General features: G+C 37.9%; 1 protein-coding gene across 31 annotated transcripts; it reads left to right on the top strand.

Moving 5' to 3' along the window:
* The first annotated feature begins 732 nt into the window (after nt 1-732).
* Nucleotides 733-27645, top strand: si:ch211-266g18.10 (titin). 31 transcript variants are annotated; one of them, XM_062397290.1, is made up of 65 exons: nt 733-1102; nt 3115-3327; nt 3424-3507; nt 3601-3705; nt 3787-3942; nt 4084-4227; nt 4353-4496; nt 5007-5126; nt 5216-5344; nt 5647-5694; nt 5776-5802; nt 7200-7340; nt 7417-9036; nt 10619-10765; nt 11054-14212; nt 14693-14788; nt 15241-15336; nt 15903-15962; nt 16052-16099; nt 16309-16365; nt 16580-16621; nt 16747-16794; nt 16880-16948; nt 17030-17119; nt 17193-17234; nt 17317-17385; nt 17505-17552; nt 17759-17797; nt 18022-18054; nt 18139-18186; nt 18275-18334; nt 18475-18519; nt 18745-18789; nt 18863-18904; nt 18987-19055; nt 19197-19244; nt 19453-19503; nt 19607-19654; nt 20025-20072; nt 20164-20208; nt 20282-20323; nt 20406-20474; nt 20606-20653; nt 20823-20873; nt 20977-21024; nt 21572-21610; nt 21833-21865; nt 21962-22009; nt 22101-22145; nt 22219-22260; nt 22343-22411; nt 22553-22600; nt 22809-22859; nt 23123-23155; nt 23240-23287; nt 23376-23435; nt 23575-23619; nt 23762-23803; nt 24255-24290; nt 24399-24434; nt 24830-24859; nt 24964-25005; nt 25100-25144; nt 25223-25258; nt 25367-27645. In XM_062397290.1, exons 1-65 carry the CDS (start codon nt 1093-1095, stop codon nt 25450-25452), a joined length of 8805 nt encoding a protein of 2934 aa, XP_062253274.1. In that variant the 5' UTR covers nt 733-1092; the 3' UTR covers nt 25453-27645. The 31 variants fall into 31 exon arrangements, 25 of the variants coding, with proteins under 25 accessions (XP_062253274.1, XP_062253269.1, XP_062253276.1 ...); XM_062397285.1 differs by having other exon boundaries at nt 23575-23618; nt 23752-23803; XM_062397292.1 differs by having other exon boundaries at nt 23584-23619.
* The last annotated feature ends 23 nt before the right edge of the window (nt 27646-27668 follow it).

Genomic DNA, 27668 nt, shown 5'->3' on the forward strand with positions numbered 1-27668 from the left:
TTTTCTGTCAGGATGAGTTACAACAACAACATGGAGGGGCCCAACCCCTTTAAAATATCACAAAAAATATAAATCTCACTTTGAACTTTACACCTTGATGTGACATTCATCAATGAAATATAGGAAATGACAACCATCTTAGATAAAAAATCTAATTTTTCGTGTACTTTTAAATCTGTTCCAGTCTGTCACCACCTAAGAAAAGGAGCTGTAGCATGATTAAAAATTACCAAATCTTTCTTTAAAGTAATTTTATAATAAGCAATTCAAGATCTTGGAATTGTTTTTATTTTTTAGGCTCCCACCTGAAACAGAATACAAGAACATAAAAACAAGGTGACATGACAGACTCGGCACCAGGAGCAAAAGCAGGTAGAGGCCGTGTTGTGTTGGTGTAATGTGTGTACACAGTTTTCATCTGTGTTGTTGTCCATTCCTGATCCGGGTCACCAGTGTAGAGGGCAGATTACAGTGCGCCACCAGTAGGGGTGCCCAGTTCTGCCAACTGATCCTGCACACACCCCTCAGACCGCCAAAAAAGGCCTGGCAGAGCGGCTGGTGTGTGCTAAGAATAACCCTCCTTCTGGGGGGATACAGTTACCCTGAAGTCTCCATGTTCTCTGCTCTGACCTATACCCATGTGAGGCACCAATAACACAGGGTGGGATATTCTGTCTGCCCCCCCCCCCCCCCCCCCCTGTCACTCTCCCCAGCCCTGTGCTTAGCTTGGCTCTTTCCTCTCCTGCCTCGCCTTTCCTTTGCCCCACCGTCCCCGGACCCCCCGTCTGCCATGCTGCCAAACCGGCAGCTCCAAATTCTCCTGTAAACTTACATTTTTTATTTGGGTTTTCCATCTCCTTCCTTTTCTTTTTTTGGTCCTTGGAGAAGTTCAACCGTGTGGATTACATGGATCCGGAAACAAGACTGATATCAACAAAGGGAATGGAATAATTTACAAAAAAATACAGGGTTTTTTGTTTACTGACAAGTGATAGCTGATTGGATTTACACTGTGATTTTTCTGTGACTTCTGCATATGGAGGCTTAGGCCCCAGCTCAAAGGATTATACCTGAAACAGTTTCCATATCACCATGGCTGAAGGTAGGACTGCTATAACTTACCGCTCTGATATGCTGTGACATAAGGCCTTGATAATATATGCTCCATCTCTAATAAATAAATGTCAATGTTTTGATAGGGTGCGTCCTCATTGGAAAATGTGTTGAAAGTCGGTTGCTATAAATACAGGAGATCATGTAGCCACAGTATTAGCGCCGCTCTCTTCTGACAGAACGCTGACCTCTGGCTTTTCAGCCAACTTATGTCAGAGTACAGAATAAGTATTGGGAAAAAATATACTTACCTCAAATTTTAAATATACTGGTTTCTTCAATATAATATTCCGTATGACTGATAGATAATTGTGTGTGACCTTATTCGATTGTTTCATATTGACGCAGCAATGTTTATATGACATTTTGCTGTTGTAGCTGATGAGGTGGGGTTGGTTTTGAGTATTTTATAAATCCAGGCGTTGGGCCCTTCCGAATGGTCCGAAGATAAATCGTATTATTAAAGGGAGAGAACTTATATTGTATACACAACTGTTTGTAGTTTTTGGACTTTATTATGTGGTGAAATATTAAATAAATTTGACCTATTTGGGGTTAGAAACTGTCATTTCAATGAGACCATGTTAAAAGTTTGGAGGAAATCGCTTTCAACTGAGAAAGGAGCAACAATCGCCCTTAAATTCAGCTAAATAGAAGTACAAGGAAACTTTAAATGGATATGGTTAAGTTAAGTACAAGTGCAGTACGTTACTTTCCACTAAGGATTCAAAACTGTTTAATTGTCCTGCTGTGTTTTGCATAACCTGATCAAATGGTTGATATATAACCATATATATCTATGTATTTTGGATAACGAAGCTTCAGGCCTGGAATAAGCACAACACCTCCATCATGATTGTCCTTTATTATTAGTAAACCTCTGTGATGGCCATTCAGTATTCTTTAGTTGAGTGGAAATGTTATTTTTTTAAGGATTTATAAATGAGGAAGTGACTCAGGAGGGAGGTATGCTCGGAGCTCATTCACAGTTTGAAGGTGTCTCTAACTCCCTGGCACCAGTTCAGCACCAGTCTAGCAGTTGATTAATGATGATGAGGCTGTCATGAAATGTGGTCACAGACTTTATCAAGTGTTACTCGTGGGAATCAGGTGGAAATGTCTATATAAAATGTATAAGATGAAACTGGGAGAGCTGAGTTCTGACTTTCTGATCTGTAATGTGACAAAATGTTGAAATCTCAGATAAATCTTATTCATATATTAGTTTACATGTATTTGGAACAACCAGGAATATGATGCTATTCTATAAATGGAAAAATTAGACACTGTGTTCTCCATGTTATGTTCAAATCCTTACATGAAGTATCCTTCACCTGCTGCGATGTGAAAATTATCAGACTGGAAAAGTGGCTTATGAAGATCATTGTCACTTTTGCGTATTAATTTCATTAAGTCATTAAAGTAATTTTCTTACTGAGGCACAACCTCATGAAGAATTTGTTAATTAATTAATGGGGAAAGTACCAGAGGATACTTTTAGTCTCAGTCATCTAAATGCAGTAGATTGTATCCAATTACCAAGATAGACACATTATATCTGCAAGTTCTGTTCATAAGTTTCTCAACACAGTTCTAAATCACTCTTCATTGAATAAAGGTGAAAAATTCGACTTGTGATGACACACTGATACATTTGGTGTTTATGTGATATCATAAACATGCATCCTGATATATTTGCTATATCAGGCGATATATTGGCACTGCACTTTTCCGATTCACTTATGCAAGTGCCATTCCTCTGTGAAATGATACTCAGTGTCAACGTGCATGCTATTATGTCAAAAGCACTTTATTGCTTAGTATTTGGTTTGTACTACGACATATCAAAGTTAGAACTGGGCTGAAAATACTGATGAGTCCGAGTTTTAAAATGTTTTCTGTGTTGCAGCATTTGCAAAGTAAGCAACAATATAAAGAGCACATCCTAAAGATCCTAGTGTTGTTCAGAGTTCTTAATGCACTTTGTCTTTTCACAAACAGGAAGCAAACCGGCCTCCCCCGCTTCAGCCAGTGGGTCCAGTGGGTCCAGTGGAGCAACGGCTCCACCGGCGAGTTCTCTCAAGTCTAAAGGTGTGGGCCTCCTCAGGAAGGTGAAGGTGTCTGTAGAGCTGCTGATCGCTCTGGCCGCTCTGCTGTCCTGGGCGGCTGTAGGAGTGGTGATGTTTGACTTTGTGGAGTACAAGACTGTCCCAGGTAAGTGACACACACGCACACACAGACACAAACATATCTCCTTTTTTTGTATTTGCTCATCAGATATAAAGGATTATTGTGTGTTTGTGTTCTCAGACATTCAACAAATCATTACGGACCCTATGCAAGCTGTGAACGACGCTGTAGATGAAGTGTCCAGTCTGCTCAACAAATTTCAAGGTACAGAAGAAAAATTGGACACAGCTTGCTCATCGTTTTTTTATGTTTGAAAGCAAACATAGTAATACAGAACTCTCTTTCCTGGGCCTCCAGAATGTGCACCTGATTTAAGTGACCCCGCGTCTACTGCCGCTTATGTAGCTGAAGAAATATCGGACGCAAAAGATGGATTTGTTCAACACTTTTCAGACAAGGACGGTATGGCAACTCGCTCGTACTCAAAGAATCACCCACATTTTACGTTGAATGTATCATAACCATGTCCCTCAAAACCCGTAGGAAACTTCTACCTCAGCTACGTCGACCCTGTGGTCATCGGACGACACGTTTTCCATTCAACCAACGACTTCATGGGTGGAGTGATGTGCTCCGTCAGGGAATCACTGTGTGCTATTGTGGACACTTTGTTTGATACTATATCGGGAATATCTGAAGGTATGTATTCCATGTTTTAATACTTCCAATCTGTTGGCCTTCCCTGGTTCACATGCAAGTAAATTACATATACATACATATACTTATACAAAAACTTGTCTTATAATAAAACTTACTTGACAATCTTTTTGTTTTTCTCAGGAAAAATTGACCTTAGCTATATAGACCCTGTGCTGACAGGCAGAGGCGTCTTCAGTGTTATGATTGAGTTCATTTGTGGAGTGGAGGATTACATCCAGAATGTGCTCTGTGCCATTTGGGACACTATTCTGGACATGGTGAAAGGTAATTACTCTCCCTGTTTAACAGCTGCAATTGCTTCACATCTTAAATGACTATAAGGTATTACACGCCATTGATTTTTCACACCAGTCCTTAGTATTTGTTATTTTATTTGTTTTCCTTCACAGGAACCACCGACATCAGCTTCATGGATCCTGTGTCCGTTGGCAGAAACTTCTTCAGTGTGACTAACGACACTTTCAGTGGAATAGTGAGCTACGTCCAGGACGTACTCTGTTCCATCATAGACAGCACACTGGATATTATAAAAGGTACCTGCCCCATATTTAAACTTTGTATTGTTTACATGTCATATTATCATGTTTCTAATAATTTAATCCTTTTGTCTTACCTATGTTTATTCATTACTTAATCAGCATTGATACTCAATATAACTGATAGCCTGTGTTTCGGATGAGTAACAATGTAATTTATATAGACATGGAAAAGATGACAGCACTCAAGGCCAAGCCCAAATCATTCTGATCGCCCTCTGGTGGCTGACTGCAGTACAGGTCATAAAACCCTGCCTCTTCTGTGTTAGCAGATGGGACATGGACCAAAATAAAAAGTAAAATTGCAATTTGGAGTCGCAGTATACATCCAGGATGTGCTCTGTACAATCATGGATGTAATACTGGACACATTAGAAGATATCCACATTGATTTTTAAACTTTCCCTAATCTCTGATCCATCTCAATGTATACTCTGCTGTAGCGTGCTAATTGCTGTCTACACAATCTTCACGAGACTAAACTGTTTTGACATCTCTGTGGGTCAGATGTCCAGCAGGCTGTGGGATTCAGTCCCATGACGGTTCTGAAGACGACTGCAGAAATCACCAAAGAACAGCTTAACATGCTCGTGAGCTATATCTCCACGATGGTGCTCGGTGATGAAGGTGGGTACCATCTACATCTAAAGTAATGGCGACATTTCTGGAATTAAAGACATAGATAAGTATGATTAAGCTAGCTGTACGGTGTGCAGATTTTTCAGGGATCGTGTCTGATGTTTCCATCGACCCCATGAAAGTTGTGGAAGACGCCGTGTTGGAGTTCGCAGACAAGAAAGATTTATTCGTGGCTTACATGTCAAGCATGCTTGTTGGGGATCAAGGTGTGGTTTCTCATTTAGCTGTATACTACAATAATTATATATATAGGATATGATTTAAAAAATTCACAATATTAAAATGTATACTGACACCTCTTGGGCATAATTTCTTCTCTTGCTCCTGGTGAACCTGTGGCCACGCCCAGTGTAAATGTAGTAAATGAAGAAGGTTTCTTTTTTTATTATTACAGCATTAGTACATCTTCAAACATAGTATTAACCTGTTACTGTTTTGCAATATTATTATACAATAATTCACCATTAACAGTAACCGTTACCAACACTTGTGTGTTTCTTTTGTTTAGATGAAGCTGTAGCTTCTCCATCTGATATAACTTTGGTGAGAAAAAAAGGTAAGAACTGGACTTTATTGAATTATTAAATCCAATCCTATTTTAATATTCAAGCCATTTAATTATATTTTTTACACGTAGGAGTATTTCTGCCACCTATGGAAAAAGGTAAGAACAGGTTTTAAACTTTAAGATGTGTGTTTGTACAATGTGTATTGTGTGTTGCCAGCAGATAGTTTGCATAGACCTGTCGTGTCTGTCTTATCGTGTGGCCTTTCATGCATGAAGATTTTTGTTTTTCTACAACTTTACAAGTCTTCCTTACAATATTTCATGTTCCATAAAACCTCCTTTCAAACTCCATCACTGCTCATTATATTATGGCATGAACAAACATGATTCTTAACCACTGTCAATTTTTGATCTCAATAAACGTCTGTTTGCAACCGAGTTGTTATGCTGCGTCCGTGTCTCTCCCTCAGCTTGTCTCACTGAAACTGAATTCATGAGTTTTGCCATTAAGTTGTTTTCATTCATATAATCAGGTTTTGTGTCCTATGCTTGAAAACTGGAAATAATTTTTAATATTGCACATGTATATTGTTCTTATTTGTGTGTTTTGAAGTCGCAGTCCTCTGCTGCCCTCCTCTGCATTGTCCGAGCATCTTCTGTACAACTGAACGACTGACAACTATTTCTACTTTTTAAACATCTGTAACACACAGTGTGTGTGTGTGTGTATCTTGAATGTTTGTACTGGATGTCATGCGGTTGTGTGTGAAATACTTTTAACTTTGCTTGAAATCATACAGGTTTACACCACATCTCAAAAGTGAGCAATGAGAATATAATTTACTTTTGCCATGTTTGGTGTTGGGATTTTATGGTGTTCAATTGGGAGGGGTAATGTCAAAATAATATATTCCTGTAAATATTCCATTTTTTCTTATGGTCAATAAATCCCATGAAAAGACTCAAAAGGAGCTGATCCCACTAAGTATTGTCGGTGTAACCAAAGCCTGATTCCAGAAATACATGATGAATAGACTAAATACAAGAAGCATTTTACGTTTTAATAACCACTCAAAGTGCCACACTACACAGCCATACACTCGCTATATGGACCAGGCGGAAATTAGGGTTCACGGTCTTAGGGTTCTTCCAAATGAAAACAGGGGGAACCAGGGATCGAACCACTGAAGGGTTAGGTTGGTGGATGATGGGCTCTACCTCCCGCCTTAGTCAAATTGGGAAAATCTTTAACTGCACCAATCAATATCCTCGCATCATACATTATCTCAAGGTACTTTTCATATTAAGTTCCTTACAACAAAGAGAGACCCACCAGATCCGATCAAGCACTTGGTGACTGGGGAGAGGAAAGACTCTCTTTGTGCATGTGGTGTAAACTGTATGATGTAATGAATGGTTTCTGTCGTCATTGTTCCCATTTCATCTCATCAAATTACCTTTGTACCTTGAAATTTGTTTGGATCTGCATCTCCAAGAGAAATGCCAAAGATACGACTTTCAGATTTGAGAGATGACACAGTTTGATGATACAGTTACAGAGATTATACAAGCGGCAAAAGATGAAGCTGCTCCTGCACGAATAGATGAAGACTCAAAGATTGAGGAGGAGGAGGCTGAAGTTCCCACTGACGCTGCCAGTGAGACAGATGTGCATGAGGAAGAGGAAGATGATGGTATTTCACATGGTTTTTCTTAAAAAGTCACATTCATTAGGCATAGGCACTAAATTTCTTACTGTCACATCACCAGTGAAACATGTCGACCTTGAAGAAACAGAACAAAAACTACCATTGGAAGATGAGGCCGTCATTGATAATGATGATGAGGAGGAAGAGACAGAGGAGAAGGAAGTACAGGTGAAGGAGGAGGAGTTCGTAGAGGGGGAAGGCGAAGAAAAGGAGGAGGACTTAAAAGCAGTGGAGGATGAAGGAGAACGAGAGAACATTAATACAGTGATGGTTGAAGACAAAGAGGAGGAGAAGCAGGAGGAACCAAAAACAGATGAAGTGGTAGAGGATGAAGATGAGGAGGAGGAAGAGGAAGTCAAAACTGAAGCTTTGGAAGTAGAGGAGGAGGCCAAAACTGAAGATTTGGAAGATGATGAAGAGGGGGATGCCACAACTGACGATTTGGAAGATGATGAAGAGGAGGAGTCCAAAAATGAAGATTTGGAAGAAGAGGCCAAAACTGAAGTTCTGGAAGAAGAGGAGGAAGAGGAGGCCAAAACTGAAGTTCTGGAAGAAGAGGAGACAGTCAAAGCTGAAGATTTGGAAGATGATGAAGAGGGGGATGCCAAAACTGACGATTTGGAAGATGATGAAGAGGAGGAGGCCAAAAATGAAGATTTGGAAGAAGAGGCCAAAACTGAAGTTCTGGAAGAAGAGGAGGAAAAGGAGGCCAAAACTGAAGTTCTGGAAGAAGAGGAGACAGTCAAAGCTGAAGATTTGGAAGAAGATGAGGAGGACGAGGCCAAAACAGAAATTTTGAAAGAAGAGGAGGAAGAGGAGGCCAAAACTGAAGTTCTGGAAGAAGAGGAGACAGTCAAAGCTGAAGATTTGGAAGAAGATGAGGAGGACGAGACCAAAACAGAAGTTTTGAAAGAAGAAGAGGAGGCAAAAATTGATGATTCGGAAGAAGAAGATGAGAAGGAGGAGGAGGAGGCCAAAACTAAAGTTGTGGAAGAAACGGAGGATGCCGAAACCAAAGCTATGGAACTAGAGGAGAAAGAGGAAGAGGAGAAGCTAACAACTTTAGCATTGGATGAGGAGGAGAAGGCCAAAACTGACATTTTGGAGGAAGAGGTGGAGGAGACCAAAACTGAAGATTTGGTAGAAGATGAAGAGGAGGAGGCAAATAAGACAAAAACTGAAGAGCAGGAGGAGGGGGAGGAGGAGGAGGAAGAGACCAAAACTAAGGAAGATTTAGTGGAAGATGAGGAGGAAAAAATTGAAAAAGAGACTAAAGACGAGGACACTGTAAATATAGATCTTCATGAGGATGAAGAAAGAGATGAAGAAAACATTGAATTAATGAACACTAAGCTAGAAATAGAAGGCGATGAAGCTTCAGAGGAGGAAGGAGAAAAGCATGACGAAACAGAAGCTGAGGACGAAGATCCTAAAACTCTGTCGGCTGAAAATCTCAGCAACGTCATCGATGTACCTGAATCCGATGATGAAGATGATACCACTTTTCCTTCTGGCTATGAGGAAGACAAATACTCCGACGTCATCGACGACGAAAACAGTGAGAACAGTAAAGCTGAAGCTAAAGGAAGGAGGAAACATCTCGTTCCCTTTGAGAGGATCCGAGGAGTCCGATCCAGAGCTGCTCACAAAGACGAAGAGCAACTGCACAAACATGACAAAGGTACAAAACTCACCGTCATCATCCTCATCATCACACATCTTTCAACATTGTTTTCATTATCAGGGAATGAAAATGTTTCTGAATGACAAGTCTGTTAAATGTGCAGTAATGTGGGCGGTCAAACAAACTTAATGTCTTTTCACCGAACAGGTATTTGTTCAGTTATTCGTGTCACATGTTTCGTAGTCTTCTTTCATTTCCGTGAGTTTTTTACTAACATGTCTGTGAAATTTGTTTGTTTGTTTTAGATTGTTTTAATCACTACAGGTAAAAACTTTAGTTGAAATGTGTTTAAAACCTGTGTTTCCAGTAGCCACAGATCACAGTGTGTTTAGCTTAGCTTAGCACACACTGGAAAAGAGTTTGAAGGCTTTTTTTTTTACAATACATGTTGATTAATGGGATGCTACCTGTGTTAGCGTTAGCTGTAACATTAGCTAGCACACTGTGAAAAGAGTGCTTGTGCTGTGTACTAGCACCCTCTACACTTTATAGTACCTCATAAATGAAGACATTAGGAAACGACCTAAAAGAGCAAGAGAAGTCAAGAAGCTAAATAAAAAATAAAAATAAATAAAGAAACCTTCTAAAGAGGAAAAGGAAGAGAAGAAACCCTCTAAAGAACAGAAGGTATCTATGTATATTATACAGTAGACATGTTATGGTTGGTGGAACCCTTATATTTAACAATATACTTTTTAGGAATCATAGCTTTAGTCAGTTGCTCTCAAATTCAGCTTTGGAAAAATAGATTTATGTGCCTGACCAATCTTGGACACAGCAATAGACTGATGCTGTTCTTCTCATTAGGAGAGACAACGATTTCCCAAAACACTGGTGTGTGCGTTTTTTATTATACACCAGACTGATAAGTAAATAAAAATGGACCTAATAAGGTCAAGTTAGTTGTATTTATATCAGAAACTCTTTTTGAGTCGGGTGCTAACAGCTGTGAGGAAAGAGGATCCGAGTTCAGGACCTGTGAGTTCAAGGTCCTTCAACATTATCTTTTCGATGACTCAGTAAAGACAAATCTATTTCCTGAAGTGCTAATTATGTACTTAAGTGTTCCTCCTTTAAACAGTCATTGCTGTTTGTCAATGCAGGGAAATAGTACAGCTCTAGAGCAGCTAGATGGAGCTAATAGGCTGACAGACAGGTCTGACTGAAGAGACAAATCAACGTGCTGTGTCCTATCTGCCCTCTTGATAGGTAGCCTACAGTACGTCTGGGTAATAACTGCATAACATTAATTTAATTACATCCATGCAGTATAGATTTAAAACTTAAGTCTGATCGTTTGAACAATTTAACAAAGCTTGTGGTGTGTTTAATGCTGCAGTGCTTCTAGTGCTTATGCAAGCATGGTTATTTGTTATTAGTCATGATGATGATAGTACTGGTCTGACACTGTGTCATTTTCTACATATGTTTGTATGATGAGATTTAGTTCTTTGCACATTCTACACTACACTTTCCCCCCGAATGAATTCTATACATCCAAATGTTGCTATTCAATTCAGTGATCGGGTATTATTCAGTTTGTGGTTTTGCTTAAATGGGAATTTATTGCTGTGTACAGACCTTAAATCCACAGAACCTGAGGAGGAGAAAAAAGACATGGGAGCCAAACTTGAAGAAACCATAGACAAACTAAAAGAAGAAAAGCCAAATAAGGAGATCAAACGTGAAGCAAAAACAACTGAGACTAAACCAGAGAAGACTGAAGGTAATCACAACCTATTTTCAAAAATTATCAAAAGTATGACATATGCTGTTGAAAACTGTGTATTTGAAAATACTTGAATAAACAATCTCTGAAATATGCCCCATTATAGCTATATTTAACCACACTTGATAATATTGGTCACCATAAATCACTACATACATAGAGCTGTTTCAGCATAACATTTCACAACATTCACAGGTGACCTTGTCAAGTTTGAGGTCTGCTCTACCTCTACGTCTGTTTCAGAGATGTAACAATACATGAAAACTGACTCTTGATTGCTTTCAGAAGAAGGGTTCATAAAGGAGCCTCCCAAAGAAGAGAAGGAAGTAAAGGATCCACCTAAAGAAGAAAAGGAAGGTATGAAACCATCCAAAGAAGATAGAGTGAAGAAACCTTCCAAAGAAAAGAAAGAAGCGAGAAAACCTTCAAAAGAAAAGGAAGAAATAACGAAACAACCCCAAAAAGCGAAAGAGGCCAAAAAACTGAACAAAAAAGAAAAGGAAATCCAGAAATTAGCTAAAGGGGAGAAGGAAGTTGAGAAACCCTCTAAAGAAAAGAGAGAAATAAAGCAAACTCCTAAAGAAGAGAGAGAAGTGAAGATACCACCCAAAGAGGAGAAAGAATTTGAGAAATCATCTAAAGATGTGAAAGAGATGAAGATGCCATCTAAAGAAGAGAAAGAAGTCAAAAAAACACCCAAAGAAGAGAAACAGGTGGATATGCCTCCTAGAGAAGAGAAAGAGGTGAAGACGCCTCCTAAAGAAGAGAAAGAAGTCAAGAAACAATCTAAAGAAGAGAAAGAGGTGAAAACACCTCCTAAGGAAGAGAAAGAAGTCAAGAAACCATCTAAGGAAGAGAAGGAGGTGAAGAAACCATCTACAGAAGAGAAAGAAGTAAAGAAGCCTCCTAAAGAGGAGAAAGAGGTGAATAAACCATCTAAAGAAGAGAAAAGGGTGAAGAAACCATCCAAGGAAGAGGAAGAGGTAAAGAAGCCTCCTAAAGAAGAGCAAGAGGTGAAGAAACCATCTAAAGAAGAGAGAGAGGTAAAGAAGCATCCTAAAGAAGAGAAGAAGCGGAAGCAATCATCTAAGGAAGATAAGGAGGTGAAGAAGCCTCCTAAAGAAGAGAAAGAAGTCAAGAAATCACCAAAAGCAGAGAAAGAGGTGAAGAAACCATCTAGAGAAGAGAAAGAGGTAAAGAAGCATCCTAAAGAAGAGAAGACGCTGAAACAATCATCTAATGAAGATAAGGAGGTGAAGAAGCCTCCTAAAGAAGAGAAAGAGGTGAAGAAATGTTCTAAAGTAGAGAAAGAAGTGAAGAAATCACCTAATGAAGAGAGAGAGGTGAAGAAACCATCCAATGAAGACAGCAAAGTCAAGAAATCAACCAAAAAAGAGAAAGATGTGGAGAAGCCCTCTAAAGAAGAGAAGGAGTTGAATAAACCATCTAAAGACGAGAAGGAGGTCAAGAAACCTTCTAAAGAAGAGAAAGAGGTGAAGAAACCATCTAAAAAAGAGAAAGAGGTGAAGAAACCATCTAGAGAAGAGAAAGAAGTGAAGGAATCCCTTAAAGTGGAGAAGGAGGTGAAGAAACCATCTAAAGAAGAAAAAGAGGTGAAGATGCCTCCTAAAGCAGAGAAAGAGGTAAATAAACCATCTAAAGATGTGAAAGAGATGAAGATGCCATCTAAAGAAGAGAAAGAAGTGAAGAAACCATCAAAAGAAGAGAAGGAGGTAAAGAAACCAGCTAAAGAAGAGAAAGAGTTGAAGACGCCTCCCAAAGAAGAGAAAGAAGTCAAGAGACCATCCAAAGAAGAGAAAAAAGTTAATAAACCATCCAAAGAAGAGAAAGAGGTGAAGATGCCTCCTAAAGAAGGGAAAGAGTTGAAGAAACCATCAAAAGTAGAAAAAGAGGTGAATACCCCTCCCAAAGAAGATAAAGAGGTAAAGATGCCTCCTAAAGAAGAGAAAGAAGTCCTGAAGCTTCATAAAGAAGAGAAGGAAGTCAAGAGACCATCCAAAGAAGAGAAAAAGGTTAATAAACCATCCAAAGAAGAGAAAGATGTGAAGATGCCTCCTAAAGAAGGGATAGAGTTGAAGAAACCATCAAAAGAAGAAAAAGAGGTGAATACCCCTCCCAAAGAAGATAAAGAGGTAAAGATGCCTCCTAAAGAAGAGAAAGAAGTCCTGAAGCTTCATAAAGAAGAGAAAGAAGTCATGAAACCATCCAAAGAAGAGAAAAAGGTTAATAAACCATCCAAAGAAGAGAAAGAGGTGAAGATGCCTCCTAAAGAAGGGAAAGAGTTGAAGAAACCATCAAAAGAAGAAAAAGAGGTGAATACCCCTCCCAAAGAAGATAAAGAGCTAAAGATGCCTCCTAAAGAAGAGAAAGAAGTCCTGAAGCTTCATAAAGAAGAGAAGGAAGTCAAGAAACCATCCAAAGAAGAGAAAAAGGTTAATAAACCATCCAAAGAAGAGAAAGAGGTGAAGATGCCTCCTAAAGAAGGGAAAGAGTTGAAGAAACCATCAAAAGAAGAAAAAGAGGGGAATACCCCCCCCAAAGAAGATAAAGAGGTAAAGATGCCTCCTAAAGAAGAGAAAGAAGTCCTGAAGCTTCATAAAGAAGAGAAAGAAGTCAAGAAACCATCCAAAGAAGAGAAAAAGATTAATAAACCATCCAAAGAAGAGAAAGAGGTGAAGATGCCTCCTAAAGAAGGGAAAGAGTTGAAGAAACCATCAAAAGAAGAAAAAGAGGTGAATACCCCTCCCAAAGAAGATAAAGAGCAAAAGATGCCTCCTAAAGAAGAGAAAGAAGTCCTGAAGCTTCATAAAGAAGAGAAGGAAGTCAAGAAACCATCCAAAGAAGAGAAAAAGGTTAATAAACCATCCAAAGAAGAGAAAGAGGTGAAGATGCCTCCTAAAGAAGCGAAAGAGTTGAAGAAACCATCAAAAGAAGAAAAAGAGGTGAATACCCCTCCCAAAGAAGATAAAGAGGTAAAGATGCCTCCTAAAGAAGAGAAAGAAGTCCTGAAGCTTCATAAAGAAGAGAAAGAAGTCAAGAAACCATCTAAAGAAGAGAAAGAGGTAAAGACGCCTCCTAAAGAAGAGAAAGAGGTAAAGAAGCCTAAAGAAAAGAAAGAAGTGAAGATACTACCTAGAAAAGAGAAAGAAGTTGAGAAACCATCTATAAAAGAGAAAGAGGTGGAAAAGTCTCTGAAAGAAAAAAAAGAGGGGGAGAAGCCTCCCAAAGAAGAGAAAGAAGTCAAGAAACTATCTAAAGAAGAGAAAGCAGTGAAGAAGCTTCCCAAAGAAGAGAAAGACGTTAAGTCTTCGATGGAAAGGAAAGAAGTGAAGAAACCATCTGAGGAGGCAAAGGAGATCAAGAAACCTACAAAAGAGAAGAAAGAAGACAAAGAAGTTGTCGAGAAGAGAGACACAGATACAGGTACATACTGTAAAGGCCAACGATACAAGGATTTACACAATGTAAAGATCCACTGACTCCTTTGTGACTTTGTGAGGCTCTACTTCACAGTGGTACTCTAAGAAAAACTCACATCACCATTAAGACATGGTGACCTTTAACTGGTATAAACTGCACCATCTAAGATTATTACGTTAGTAGTATGAATGCTGACATGTGCTAGTGAGCAGAAAACCTAAAGTTTAAACTGAAATGGTGACCTGCTAATGGCAACAGACACATTTTGGGGCATCACAGAAATTTTCCAATTCATTCTTAAAGGATCATGAATGTCTGATCCAAATTTCATTGCAATCCATTGATATTATCATAAATAAAAAATACAGTCACTATACATAAACAGTTCTCATAACAAGATATTTGTGATTACTTATAGAAGAATGACGCTCTTTTTGCTGTACAATATGAAACTTATAAATTTGCTTTTCCTTTTTATTTCAGACGCCAGACACAAAAGGGCTACAAGTAGATTCAAAGAAGTAAGGACAGAAGTTGAATCTGTCCTGAAGAAGGAACATCTTAATGTTACAAAAGCAGGTGAGAAAGAATGCCAAAGTTTGGGTCAATATGAAGTTTAACCAGTCTGTCCAGTGTATTCATGTGTTCATCAAAGTCATGCAGTGGTTACATGGTAAACACAACAAGTGACTGCTGTTAAGATCCTGTTTCCGACAGTAAGTGTGACCTTCAGATGGCATCGTTCTCTTCCCTAAATCAAGTTTTAGTTTCAACGCTGTAATGTCTTCGTTCCACTGATGGGGGTGCCGAATCAATAAAATACCTCCACACAGAGCCTGTTTCGTCATCCAGGTATGACTTGTCTCAATTCGCGCCAAGAACTCATCAGAATGGAAGGTTGCCAAGTTCAGTCACAATTATTAGATAAAAATAACTTCTGAGACATAATTGAATGAAGATCAAATTCTTGGAGTAGTTTGCACTGGACAACGCCCGAGTGGGATAGAATTAACTCTGTGTTGTCTTTTCAGCTGCAGAACCCAGGAGGATTATAAAGGTGGTGAGAGCTGTTCAAAGACAAATCGTTCCTATCCTAAAAAAGGAACATATGAATGTCACTCAGTCAGGTCAGTACCAGGCCACAACCACAGTGTGTATTAACTGAAGCTACAGTGTGTAGAGTCATAAAAAAAAACTAATTCTGACTTCAAATACACATCAAATTTTTGTTTGAAGTCTGAGTGGATGTGGAGCTTATCACCACCACCAGGTGTTGTGTTGCTCAGAGGCGAGTCCCAGCCTGCCATCATAAAGCTGTCATAAAGCGAATCATGAAATGCAGACAGTTATCTTAGCCAAAAGGCTGCTGTCTCATCTCAAAGCCCTGGCATGTTTTTTTGGACTGGGAATTAATAATTTAATTAAGATGTTCAGAGCACACGATCTGACACCTTTCTTTCATGCTTTAGGAGACAGATTGCACCCATTCACAGAATCCTGAACCCTGCAACCAATTGTTTTGGAGAGCATGCAACTAATTTATTCTATTGTTATATTCAGCCATTTTCTAGTTTGATATTATGCAGGAATTTTACTTCTATGACACTTGTTTTTAATGTGGCTACACAAACATTGATAGAAACTATTATTCTTATAACAAAACATTTTTCTGTAAATTTTCCACCATTGGCAGCTCCCAAGGAGCCCAAGATGGAAACAAAGCCAAAAATCAAAACTAAAACTGTACAACCAGGTAATGCAAACATTCAAGGTAATATTAACAACTGATAAGACTGTTGAGCTGTGATCGTAAACATAAAGACCTCTTGTGCCAATCCACAGAAATCGATGCAATGAAGAAACAAGAAAAAACAACTACTGCAAAGAAAGGTGGGATTGATTTAAAAAAGAAAAGGCCTCATGAAGGATGCAGAATGAAAATTAAGAATTTGTACTTAATAATAATAGTTACACTGTATAAGGAGATGTTTCTGAAAAAAGCCCAAATTCAGATGTTAAGATAAATGGAAAGCTCATTATCAGACCTCAAACTACTCCTGTTACATTGTTTGACTTGTCATGTTATATGTTTGTACCAGTCACGTTTCAGTTAGATGCTGAAATCACCAAAGAAAAGACCACAGCTTCAAAGAAGGGTACATTTACTGTGCAGCTCTACAATACACAATAATCCAACACTGTTTACAGTTTGACTGCACTACGTTCCTAAAATAGAGATTATATCCGTATTATATTCGTGTATGTTTGATAACACTTTAATGAAAGCTGCTTTTAAAAAAAATAATCTTCATTATAATTTGATTAATTGTCTTTTGAAACTTGAGACTAACTTTGTGTTTTGTGACACAGAAGTTCCAAAGGAGAAGGCCAAAGCAGCTCCTGTCAAAAAAGGTGATGTTCACATGTGTTGCTAGTTATCTTCCCGCCGATTATATGATCATTAAATAGCAAAAACTATTAATTGCCATAATAGGACGAGTATTCGCTTATTGTAACTTTGTGCATTTGACACACAGATGTTGCTGCTTCAAAAGAAAAGGCCAAACCAATCATTGTGAAAAAAGGTAAGACTGCTGCAAATAACTAACACATACACCTTGAACTACAATTAGATTTTAGTGTCATTTATTCTCAATTTTGTATTGACAGAACAAGAAGGTGCTTCCAGAAATGCCTCCCTGGTAAGAGAGACAGTCAAGAAAGTGCCTATGAAGAAAGGTGAGTTAATTTTATTTCATATTTTATTGGCTTTTTTAAACTTAAACATACTTACATTTTTTGTTTTCTTTTTGTTTTCAGGTCTCAAGGAACCAAAAGAGAGGCCATTTGATGTTTCCTTTACAGCCGAGGTTTCTAAACAGAAGCCCAAACCAGTTGTACCAAAGAGAGGTAAGACTGAATTATTTCATTTCACAGTTTCAGTGTCACTGTGATTTTTACAAACATAAAATCTCTTCAACAGAACCTGCTCCTCTCAAGACAAAAGCAGTCCCAGTGGTCAACGGTAAAACAACACCTATTGTTTTTATGTTCATGATTAAATAATAAATCTATTTATTTTCACACGGATCCATTATTTGTTACAGAGGCAGAAGCACCACACAGAAATGTGTCTCTCTCAAAGGAGAAGGTGAAGGTGGTGCCACTGAAGAAAGGTACATCATCTTTATGTTTGCACAAACTTTAGAGAAAATTATTTTTGTAATCAAACCAGTATGATTTTGTTATTTTTAAGTATCAAATGTGTTATTTTCTGTTATTTTCGGTGTTTTAGTTCCTGTAACTCCAAAAGAAAAAGCTAAACCAGCACCAACAAAAAAAGGTACTTACAGTGATTTAACATCTTTAATGCTCGTTATATCATCACAGCATTTTTACACATCCTTTAAAAAGCAACTATACAATGTAAAAAAGTATCGTTAGTTAAGTGGTTTTGCTGAAAGCTGCATCGCATCAGAGTAAAAAGCTTTGTGGGCTCGTAGCTCTTCAAACATTATGCTATTCTGAATTTTCTTTCTTTTATTGTAGACGCTGTTGTGAAAGAAAAAGCAAAAACCTCACAGAAAGGTGCCAAATACTTTCCAATATTCTGTCTCTAATTTTAAGAAGAATGAAGTGTAGCTACATTTTCTATATTTCAGATTAACAGCAATAATATCCAAGCTGGTTCAGACAAGTTTCTTATTTAAATAACATCTCAGTCATGTCTCAATTTCTTGATACTACATCAGTCACTTTTCAAAAAGCACGAATCATTACAACATTCATTTAGTTTTTCTCTCTCTCTTTAGAACCTGAGGCCAAGCCAGTTCTTGCCAGAAAAGGTAATTCAGATACAAGCCTCCATTATCAGGTGAAATAACCCTTAATCTCACAATTACAACAATAATTTCCATCTTGTTTCACAGAAGCAGAAGTTGTAAAGGAGAAGCCTAAAGCAGTTCATGAGAAAAAAGGTAAATCTTATAACAAAACCGTCAAAGAAAGTGTTTGTACTCACTTCAGTATTGTGACGCTGTTATTGTCGATACATTTCTGAATCAGCTCCTAAAACTGAGGCTGAAGCACCAAAGGAAAAAGTCAAATCCCTGGAAAAGAAGAAAGGTAGAACTGCTCCCTCCCTGCTGATTGTTCAGAGTAGTACCTCACACAATCGAACTATATATAGTTAGATGATAAGTATGTGTTAATGAAGTATAACTAATTAAGCTACTTGCTGAGATTATTCATATTCCCTTTTCTAGAGCCCAAAGCTCCAGAGGAGAAAGTCAAACCAGTTGTTAAAAAAGGTACCAGAAGAAAATTCACTTCTCACAGTGTATTCATGTGTGGTGACAGAAACATGTGGTTATTTGTGTTAGTGGTGCATTGATGTGCTGGAATAACAAACCAAGCATAATAATAACTTCTATTTTCCTCCTGATGGCTCAACATTTAATAATTCACATAAATATATGTGGGACATTTAGGCTTTTTGGGTTTTGCATACAGAACATTTTATGTTTTCTTTACAGCTGAGGTTTCAAAACAGAAGTCCAAACAAGTTGTACCAAAGAGAGGTAAGACTGAATTATTTCATTTCACAATTTCAGTGTCGCTGTGATTTTTACAAACCTAAAATCTCTTCAATAGAACCTGCTCCTCTCAAGACAAAAGCAGCCCCAGTGGTTCAAGGTAAAACAACACCTATTGTTTTTATGTTCAATATTAAATAATAAATCTATTTATTTTCACACGGATCCACTATTTGTTACAGAGGCAGAAGCACAACACAGAAATGTGTCTCTCTCAAAGGAGAAGGTGAAGGTGGTGCCACTGAAGAAAGGTACATCATCTTTTTGTCTGCACAAACTTTAGTGAAAGTTATTTTTGTATTCACATCAGTATGAGTGTGTGACGATTGAGTCGGAAACATATTTTTTCATTAATTCAAATATAATTATTTTCTGTATTTTCTGTGTTTTAGTTCCTGTAACTCCAAAAGAAAAAGTCAAACCAGCACCAACAAAAAAAGGTAGTTAGAGTGATTTAACATATTGAGTGCTCGTTATTAATCAGTGTATGTTTATATTTTATATGTCCCATGTATTTTAATAAATATGTTTTTCTGTTGTCACATTTGTACAGATGTTTGATTATTGCAGTACGTCATTGTTTAGTAATACAAATCAATTGTTAGAAGATACATTCTGTTATGTGCTGATTATTATTCTTTTCTTTAGTAGCTGAAGTTGTAAAGGAGAAGAAGGCCGAGCCAGTGACTCCCAAAAAAGGTTCTATCTAGTTTCACTTTTCTTTTTAACGCATTCTGCAGAACACACAAGTTTCTAGATTCACTAAATGCATCACAGTTAATAGGAGCATTTATTATTGTAGCACCAGTTACCAAGGCGGCAAAACCAACACCTGCTGAAAAGAAGAAAGGTAAATAACAGGATTGTGTTCGTGGTGCTTTCTTTGTAGAAACCGTTGTGCAGCAGCAGAAATCCAGCCCTGTCCAACTTTATCTGTTAAATATTGTACTGACATGTAGCTGCTGCTGATGCGCTTCACTGACATGTGATCGTGACCCAGCTGGAAACAGATCAAATTATCTTTAACTGGTTTATTCAATCAAATCGTTATTAAAACATCAGACTCAGTAAATGTTTAAATCGTTTTCAAAGACAAATTTTTGACTTTTGGTTAACCTCCAAAGTTTGTCTTTTGAATAAGTTTCATGTGAAAACAGATCTTTGTCATTTTCATTATTTTACTTGAACGTACAAATGCTTTGTTTTCTTTATGTTTTCAGTGGTCAAGGAACCAAAGGAGAGCATCACAGGAGTCTCTGCAAAGACAGGTACTGCAAATTTAATATTTCAAATCAAAATATGTTGGACATTGAGGCTTTTTGGGTTTCGCATACAGAACATTTTATGTTTTCTTTGCAGCTGAGGTTTCTAAACAGAAGCCCAAACCAGTTGTACCAAAGAGAGGTAAGACTGAATTATTTCATTTCACAGTTTCAGTGTCGCTGTGATTTTTACAAACCTAAAATCTCTTCAATAGAACCTGCTCCTCTCAAGACCACAGCAGCCCCAGTGGTCAAAGGTAAAACAACACCTATTGTTTTTATGTTCAATATTAAATAATAAATCTATTTATTTTCACACGGATCCACTATTTGTTACAGAGGCAGAAGCACCACACAGAAATGTGTCTCTCTCAAAGGAGAAGGTGAAGGTGGTGCCACTGAAGAAAGGTACATCATCTTTTTGTTTGCACAAACTTTAGTGGAAATTATTTTTGTATTCACATCAGTATGAGGGTGTAACAATTGATGTGAAATATCTTTTTTCATTCATTCGAATATGATTATTTTCTGTGTTTTAGTGCCTGTAACTCTAAAAGAAAATGTCAAACCAGCACCAACAAAAAAAGGTAGTTAGAGTGATTTAACATATATTTTATATGTTGCATGTTATTTTAGTGAATGTTTGTCTGTTTATTTCTACAGATGTTTGATTTATGCAGTGCATCATTGTGTAGGAATACAAATTTAATAAGAAACTTTCTGTTACCATGTGCTGATTATGATTCATTTCTTTAGTAGCTGAAGTTGTAAAGGAGAAGAAGGCCGAGCCAGTGACTCCCAAAAAAGGTTCAATCTAGTTTCACTTTTCTTTTTAACGCATTCTACAGAACACACAAGTTTCTAGATTCACTAAATACATCAGAGTTAATAGGAGCATTTATTATTGTAGCACCAGTTACCAAGGCAGCAAAACCAACACCTGCTGAAAAGAAGAAAGGTAAATAACAGGATTGTGTTCGTGGTGCTTTCTTTGAAGAAACTGTTGTGCAGCAGCAGAAATCCAGCCCTGGCCAACTTTATCTTTTAAATATTGTACTGACATGTAGCTGCTGGTGATGCGATTCTCTGCCATGTGATCGTGACCCAGCTGGAAACAGTTCAAATTATCTTTAACTGGTTTATTCAGTTAAATCAGTATTAAAACATCAGACTCAGTAAGTGTTAAAATCATTTCAAAGACGAGTTTTGGACTTTTGGTTAACCTCCAAAGTTTGTCTTTTGAATAAATGTCATGTGAAAACAGATCTTTGTCATTTTCATTATTTTACTTGAACGTACAAATGCTTCGCTGTTAGCTGACAAATTATTTGTGGACCTTGTACCATAGAAAATTCTTTAAAAAGAAACTCGAGATTTTTTTTTATTTAAATTGCATTAAATCCAAAGACTTGAAAAGAAAGTGGTTTTGCTGAAAGCTGCATCGCATCAGTGTGAAAGGCTTTGTGGGCTCGTAGCTATTCTGACTTTTCCTTCTCTTATTGTAGATGCTGTTGTGAAAGAAAAAGCAAAAACCTCACAGAAAGGTGCCAAATACTTTTCAATAATCTGTCTCTACTTTTAAGAAGAATGAAGTGTAGCTACATTTTCTATGTTTCAGATTAACAGCAATAATATCCAAGCTGGTTCAGACAGTTTCTCATCTAAATAACATCTCAGTCACGTCTCAATAACTTGTTACATCCATCACTTTTCAAAAAGCCCGAATCATTACAACACTCATTTAATTTTTTTCTCTCTCTCTTTAGAAACTGAGTCCAAGCCAGTTCTTGACAGAAAAGGTAATTCAGATACAGGCCACCATTATCAAGTGAATTTACCCTTAATCTCACAATTACAACAATAATTTCTATCTTTCGTTTTTTTTATGTTTTCAGGGCTCAATGAACCAAAACAGAGCAGCAGAGGAGTCTCTGCAAAGACAGGTAAAGCACATTTAATATTTCAAATCAAAATATGTTGGACATTGAGGCTTTTTGGGTTTCGCATACAGAACATTTTATGTTTTCTTTGAAGCTGAGGTTTCAAAACAGAAGCCCATACCAGTTTTTCCAAAGAGAGGTAAGACTGAATCATTTCATTTCACAGTTTCAGTGTCACTGTGATTTTTACAAACATAAAATCTCTTCAACAGAACCTGCTCCTCTCAAGACAAAAGCAGCCCCAGTGGTCAAAGGTAAAACAACACCTATTGTTTTTATGTTCACTATTAAATAATAAATCTATTTATTTTCACACGGATCCACTATTTGTTACAGAGGCAGAAGCACCACACAGAAATGTGTCTCTCTCAAAGGAGAAGGTGAAGGTGGTGCCACTGAAGAAAGGTACATCATCTTTTTGTTTGTACAAACTTTAGTGAAAGTTATTTTTGTATTCACATCAGTATGAGTGTGTGACGATTGAGTCGGAAACATATTTTTTCATTAATTCAAATATAATTATTTTCTGTATTTTCTGTGTTCAAGTTCCTGTAACTCCAAAAGAAAAAGTCAAACCAGCACCAACAAAAAAAGGTAGTTAGAGTGATTTAACATATTGAGTGCTCGTTATTAATCAGTGTATGTTTATATTTTATATGTCCCATGTTATTTAATAAATATGTTTTTCTGTTGTCACATTTGTACAGATGTTTGATTATTGCAGTACGTCATTGTTTAGTAATAAAAATCAATTGTTAGAAGATACATTCTGTTATGTGCTGATTATTATTCATTTCTTTAGTAGCTGAAGTTATAAAGGAGAAAAAGGCCGAGCCAGTGACTCCCAAAAAAGGTTCTATCTAGTTTCACTTTTCTTTTTAACGCATTCTGCAGAACACACAAGTTTCTAGATTCACTAAATGCATCACAGTTAATAGGAGCATTTATTATTGTAGCCCGGTAACAAAGGTGCCATAACCAACATCCAAGCTGGTTCAGACAAGTTTCCCACTAAATAACATCTCAGTCACGTCTCAATAACTTGTTACATCCATCACTTTTCAAAAAGCACGAATCATTACAATATTAATTTTATTTTTTTCTCTCTCTCATTAGAACCTGAGGCCAAGCCAGTTCTTGCCAGAAAAGGTAATTCAGATACAAGCCTCCATTATCAGGTGAAATTACCCTTAATCTTACAATTACAACAATAATTTCCATCTTGTTTCACAGAAGCAGAAGTTGTAAAGGAGAAGCCTAAAGCAGTTCATGAGAAAAAAGGTAAATCTTATAACAAAACCGCCAAAGAAAGTGTTTGTACTCACTTCAGTATTGTGACGCTGTTATTGTCGTTACATTTCTGAATCAGCTCCTAAAACTGAGGCTGAAGCACCAAAGGAAAAAGTCAAATCCCTGGAAAAGAAGAAAGGTAGAACTGCTCCCTCCCTGCTGATTGTTCAGAGTAGTACCTCACACAAATTAACTATATATAGTTAGATGATAAGTATGTGTTAAAGAAATATAATTTATTACCTACCTGCTGAGATTTTTTATATTCTCATTTCTAGAGCCCAAAGCTCCAGAGGAGAAAGTCAAACCAGTTGTTAAAAAAGGTACCAGAAGAAAATTCACTTCTCACAGTGTATTCATGTGTGTTGAAAGAAACATGCAGTTATTTGTGTTAGTGGTGCATTGATGTGCTGGAATTAAAAACCAAGCATAATTATAACTTCTGTTTTCCTCCTGATGGCTCAGCCGGGCTGAAGGACAAGGTCAAACCGGTCCGTGTGAAGAAAGGTAGAGATTCATAGAACTAACGCTGCACTGAGATCTCACTGATCCAGTCCCAAAATGTGGGTCCCTGCTTTTTGTCAAAGCGCTGATTTGATCGCTCAGCAGGGAATCAGGGTTCTGCTGTAGAGAAAATAATGCACCGGAAAGTGAGAGGGATTCAAATCATCAGATGCATAATTTACTGGTTTTGCACAGTCCAGTGAAAACACATCTCAGGTCTTATTTTTTGCAAAAAATTAAAAATGGTGCAAACGGTGAAAAGGGTTTTCCTGCCCAACCAGTGAAGAACTTTTTAATTCTGCTATCAGCTTCCTGGTTCGACGTGCTTCCCGCTCTGCAGGCTGCTTAATGCTTGAAGAAGCTCTTCTCTGTTGCGGTGCTGCTGTGGTTTGTTCTGCAGTGAACGTCTCCACCTCCTGACTGTCCCTGTCTGACCTGAGTTTCCCTTTTGCAGAACAAGAAAAGGAGAAACCGGCTGCTGTAAAGAAAGGTACAGTACAAGTTTATCAGAGTGTAAATTAGTGCACGTTACATTTCTGGTTGTCTGGAGTAAGTGTGGTATGTTTTATCCTTTTTCATTTTCTCCCTGATTCCACAGCCGAGCTGAAGGAAAAGATCAAACCTGTGATGAAAGGTACATAAGTGATCTGATCACATGTACAACATATAACCTTAGAGATAAACACAAGATTAAAGACATTTGACTGCAAATCTAGGTTTTGTCTGCAAATTTATATCAGTTTCACTGTATCTTTGTGAACAAAAACATTGCAAATATTTTCGGAGGCTCACTTTATAAATTGCTTTATATTTGTTTGGTTGATAAATCTCGAACAATGCATCATATCTTCTAAATAATGTGCAATTTAACATAATTTCCCTCCGAATTTAAGTTAAGGAAAAGTAGAAAGTAGAAAAAATGGAATCACACAAATGAAGTTAAAAGTACTTGAAGTTTGTACTGCAACCTAACAGTTTAAAGTACATCTACCACTATAGACCTAAATTCATCTCCTGTCTTTTTTGTAGAAACACCAGTAGAGAAGAAGGCCCCTAAAGGTGTGTGGTCAGCTTTGAACATTAAAATCCAGATTTAAAATAAAAGACTGACCTCACAGGTCTGTAATTAAATAGTGTTTTTAATCTTGTGTTGCTCTTTTCAGAGGACCGAGTTCTGAAAGAGATACAGACGCCTGCAAAGAAAGGTATCTCATTTGTCAGGTTATTAAATTGTTTGTTTGAGAGTTTGAAATCCATCAATTAAACTTGATGTGCTTTGTTTACATGTTTCTCTTCTAGAGAAATCTGTGGAGAAGAAGGCAGCCAAAGAAGAGGGCATTAAAGGTGCTGCACAGATGTGTTTTAATTCAACGCCACATGACATCTTATTGTTTAGTTGACATCATGTTGTGTTTTTAACAGCTGAGCCTGCAGTATCAGACAGCTTTCTCATGGAAGGTACAAATTCCCCTCTCACATCACAAATGTCATACAAGTGTCAGATTGAGAGGCCGGAGGAGGGCGAGGATCACGCCACCCTGACCCGTCCTTTTTCTCCCTCCGCAGACGAGATGCCATACTTCCAGTGTTTCTTCGTGGACGAGGACGAGGCCCAGTTTCCGTTCTATGCCTTCTCGCCGATGCAGATCTGAGGCTTCAGTCTGACTCCAGTCTGAGGCTCACAGTGTTTCCTGATAACGACAAGGTCACATCCCACCCTGCGCTGCCAAAGCCCGGCTGCCGTTCCATGTTAGAGCTCCAGGAAAAGAGCCTGGGCAGCAGAGGATGATGGGTGATGGACCATTTATTTATTTCCAGATTTGGTTGAGCTCTCGCACCAAATACAGCTAATGTCATTCCTCTCTATTTTTTGTTTTTTTTGTTTTGAATATGTTTTCGAGGTGGAATCAAATGAATCTTCTCCACGGAAAACAACATCATGAATCAACTTCTGTGGATCGTTCGTTTAAATCCTCAAAGCAACTTGTGCAAATACCTTTAATACATTGACACTGAGTCAAGGTGCATTTTTGATGAGTAGTAACATGGTGCTGAATATGTTTAAGTGTAAACAGGGTACAGACACAATCACTGACCCAAGACTGACAGGGCTTCAGGTCAGGAGTTTACGTGAAAGTGTTTTTTTTAAGCTCATACTTGGTTGTAGATTTAGGTTTATTTCATCCCCTGCTTTTTAAGCCCTTTAATTGGCCATTTAAAGTGTTTGTGCATAATTCCATAATCCTTGATAATATTTATTTTATGTAAAGGATTTTTCTTTTCACACTTTTCTCCACTTGTCCTTCCCGTCTGGGCACAAAAAAAGAAATTTAAAGAATTGATGAAAAAAGACGAATCTCCTTTGCATTTTTAAAGATTCAGCACCAATGTGTTTTTGGTTTGTACTTGTCAAAAGGAATGACTATGCACTGTATAAGAGAGCTCCCAATCTTACTGAAGAGACACTACCTGACATATGAAGTCTTATTAAACTGTTCCATCGACACGTCGGCACCAGTCCCTCATTTTGAAGCGTTGCATCACCTGCACTCTCAGAATGAGGCTTGTTTTTATATCAGCAAGTATCAGATTCACTCTGGTTTTACCGTGATGGACCAAAAACCCAGTGGGACTGACGGTGGTCGGTGGTTGTTTGTCCGTGAAACTTGACGTGTTGTGGAAAACATTGAAGAAATGAGCAGAAATGTAAAATGCAATATTTCCAGGTCAAAGTGAAGAGCAGCTTTTTCTGCTGCCATACATTAAATAATATGAATACATATCTTATTATGATAACAGTGCAGAATATAAACAGGATTTATATCATGTGGAATGCCTGTACGTGTGATGTACAGGCCGGGCTACCAGTTGTCAGATTGAGTTTGAATCACTTATTTGAAATCTCTGACGAGTGATGTTGGCATTATTGTGTTAAAGATCAGACGCACCCCCCCCCCCCCTCGAACCTCGAAGTTGTTGCAGCGGGCGTCTCACGCGTTCAGATGATCGCAGATGTCGGCTGCTACATTAACGCTCGGTCGGCTTGTTCCAGCTGCTGTTCACATATGGCTCTTTACATTTTTAGCTCCATATGCTGCATAGCAGACCGTGAGTAAAGCTTGTGAGTCCTAGTCTAATCTGAGTCCACCGACAGGAACACATCGATGTGTACACACCGTCCCTCTGCAGCTGCACAGACAGTAACTGCTGGAGCTTTGTGGCGACGCCCGTCTGGTGGTGTTTTGTTCCTAAAATGAACGATGTCTCGCCTCTGTTGGATTTTATCAAAGAGGACGTCATTGTTCACATAAGAAGACATTTTGATTTACAGATTCATATTTGTTTCAACTGAATTTTATTCAAAGTCTCACTTTTACCAAGTGAACACGTGCAATACATGAATATCTGATCATCTCAGCGGTGATAGAACTGTATGTTTGAGTGATGGTCCTTGAATGAAATATGCATGAAATGTGTGTGTGTGTGTGGTTGTGTTTATTTTATGCACTCAGATGTTTGTGTGACGTTTCTCCCCAACCAGAACCCTGAGAATGGCAACTTGAAATACTTGAACTTTTGAATCAGGGTAAATCTGATGCCAATAACCGACTTGTGTCTCTCCATGATGTTTCTAACGTCATAAATTCACAGCTCGGTAACTGTAATTAATCATTAATCTCATTGTAAATAGCTAATTAGATATAAAAAATAGACTATATTGTGTTTTATCCCTGAACTATTGTGACTTTACCTGCACAATAAATCCACATCATGTGTTGTTTTTCGGTTAAACCTTCATTGTGCCTGTGAATACAAGCGATTTGACATTAAAACATAGCAATGCACGTGTGTCTCTTGTAAATATTGT

This window comes from Platichthys flesus, chromosome 10, assembly GCF_949316205.1.
Source record: "Platichthys flesus chromosome 10, fPlaFle2.1, whole genome shotgun sequence".
Taxonomy (NCBI): Eukaryota; Metazoa; Chordata; class Actinopteri; order Pleuronectiformes; family Pleuronectidae; genus Platichthys; species Platichthys flesus.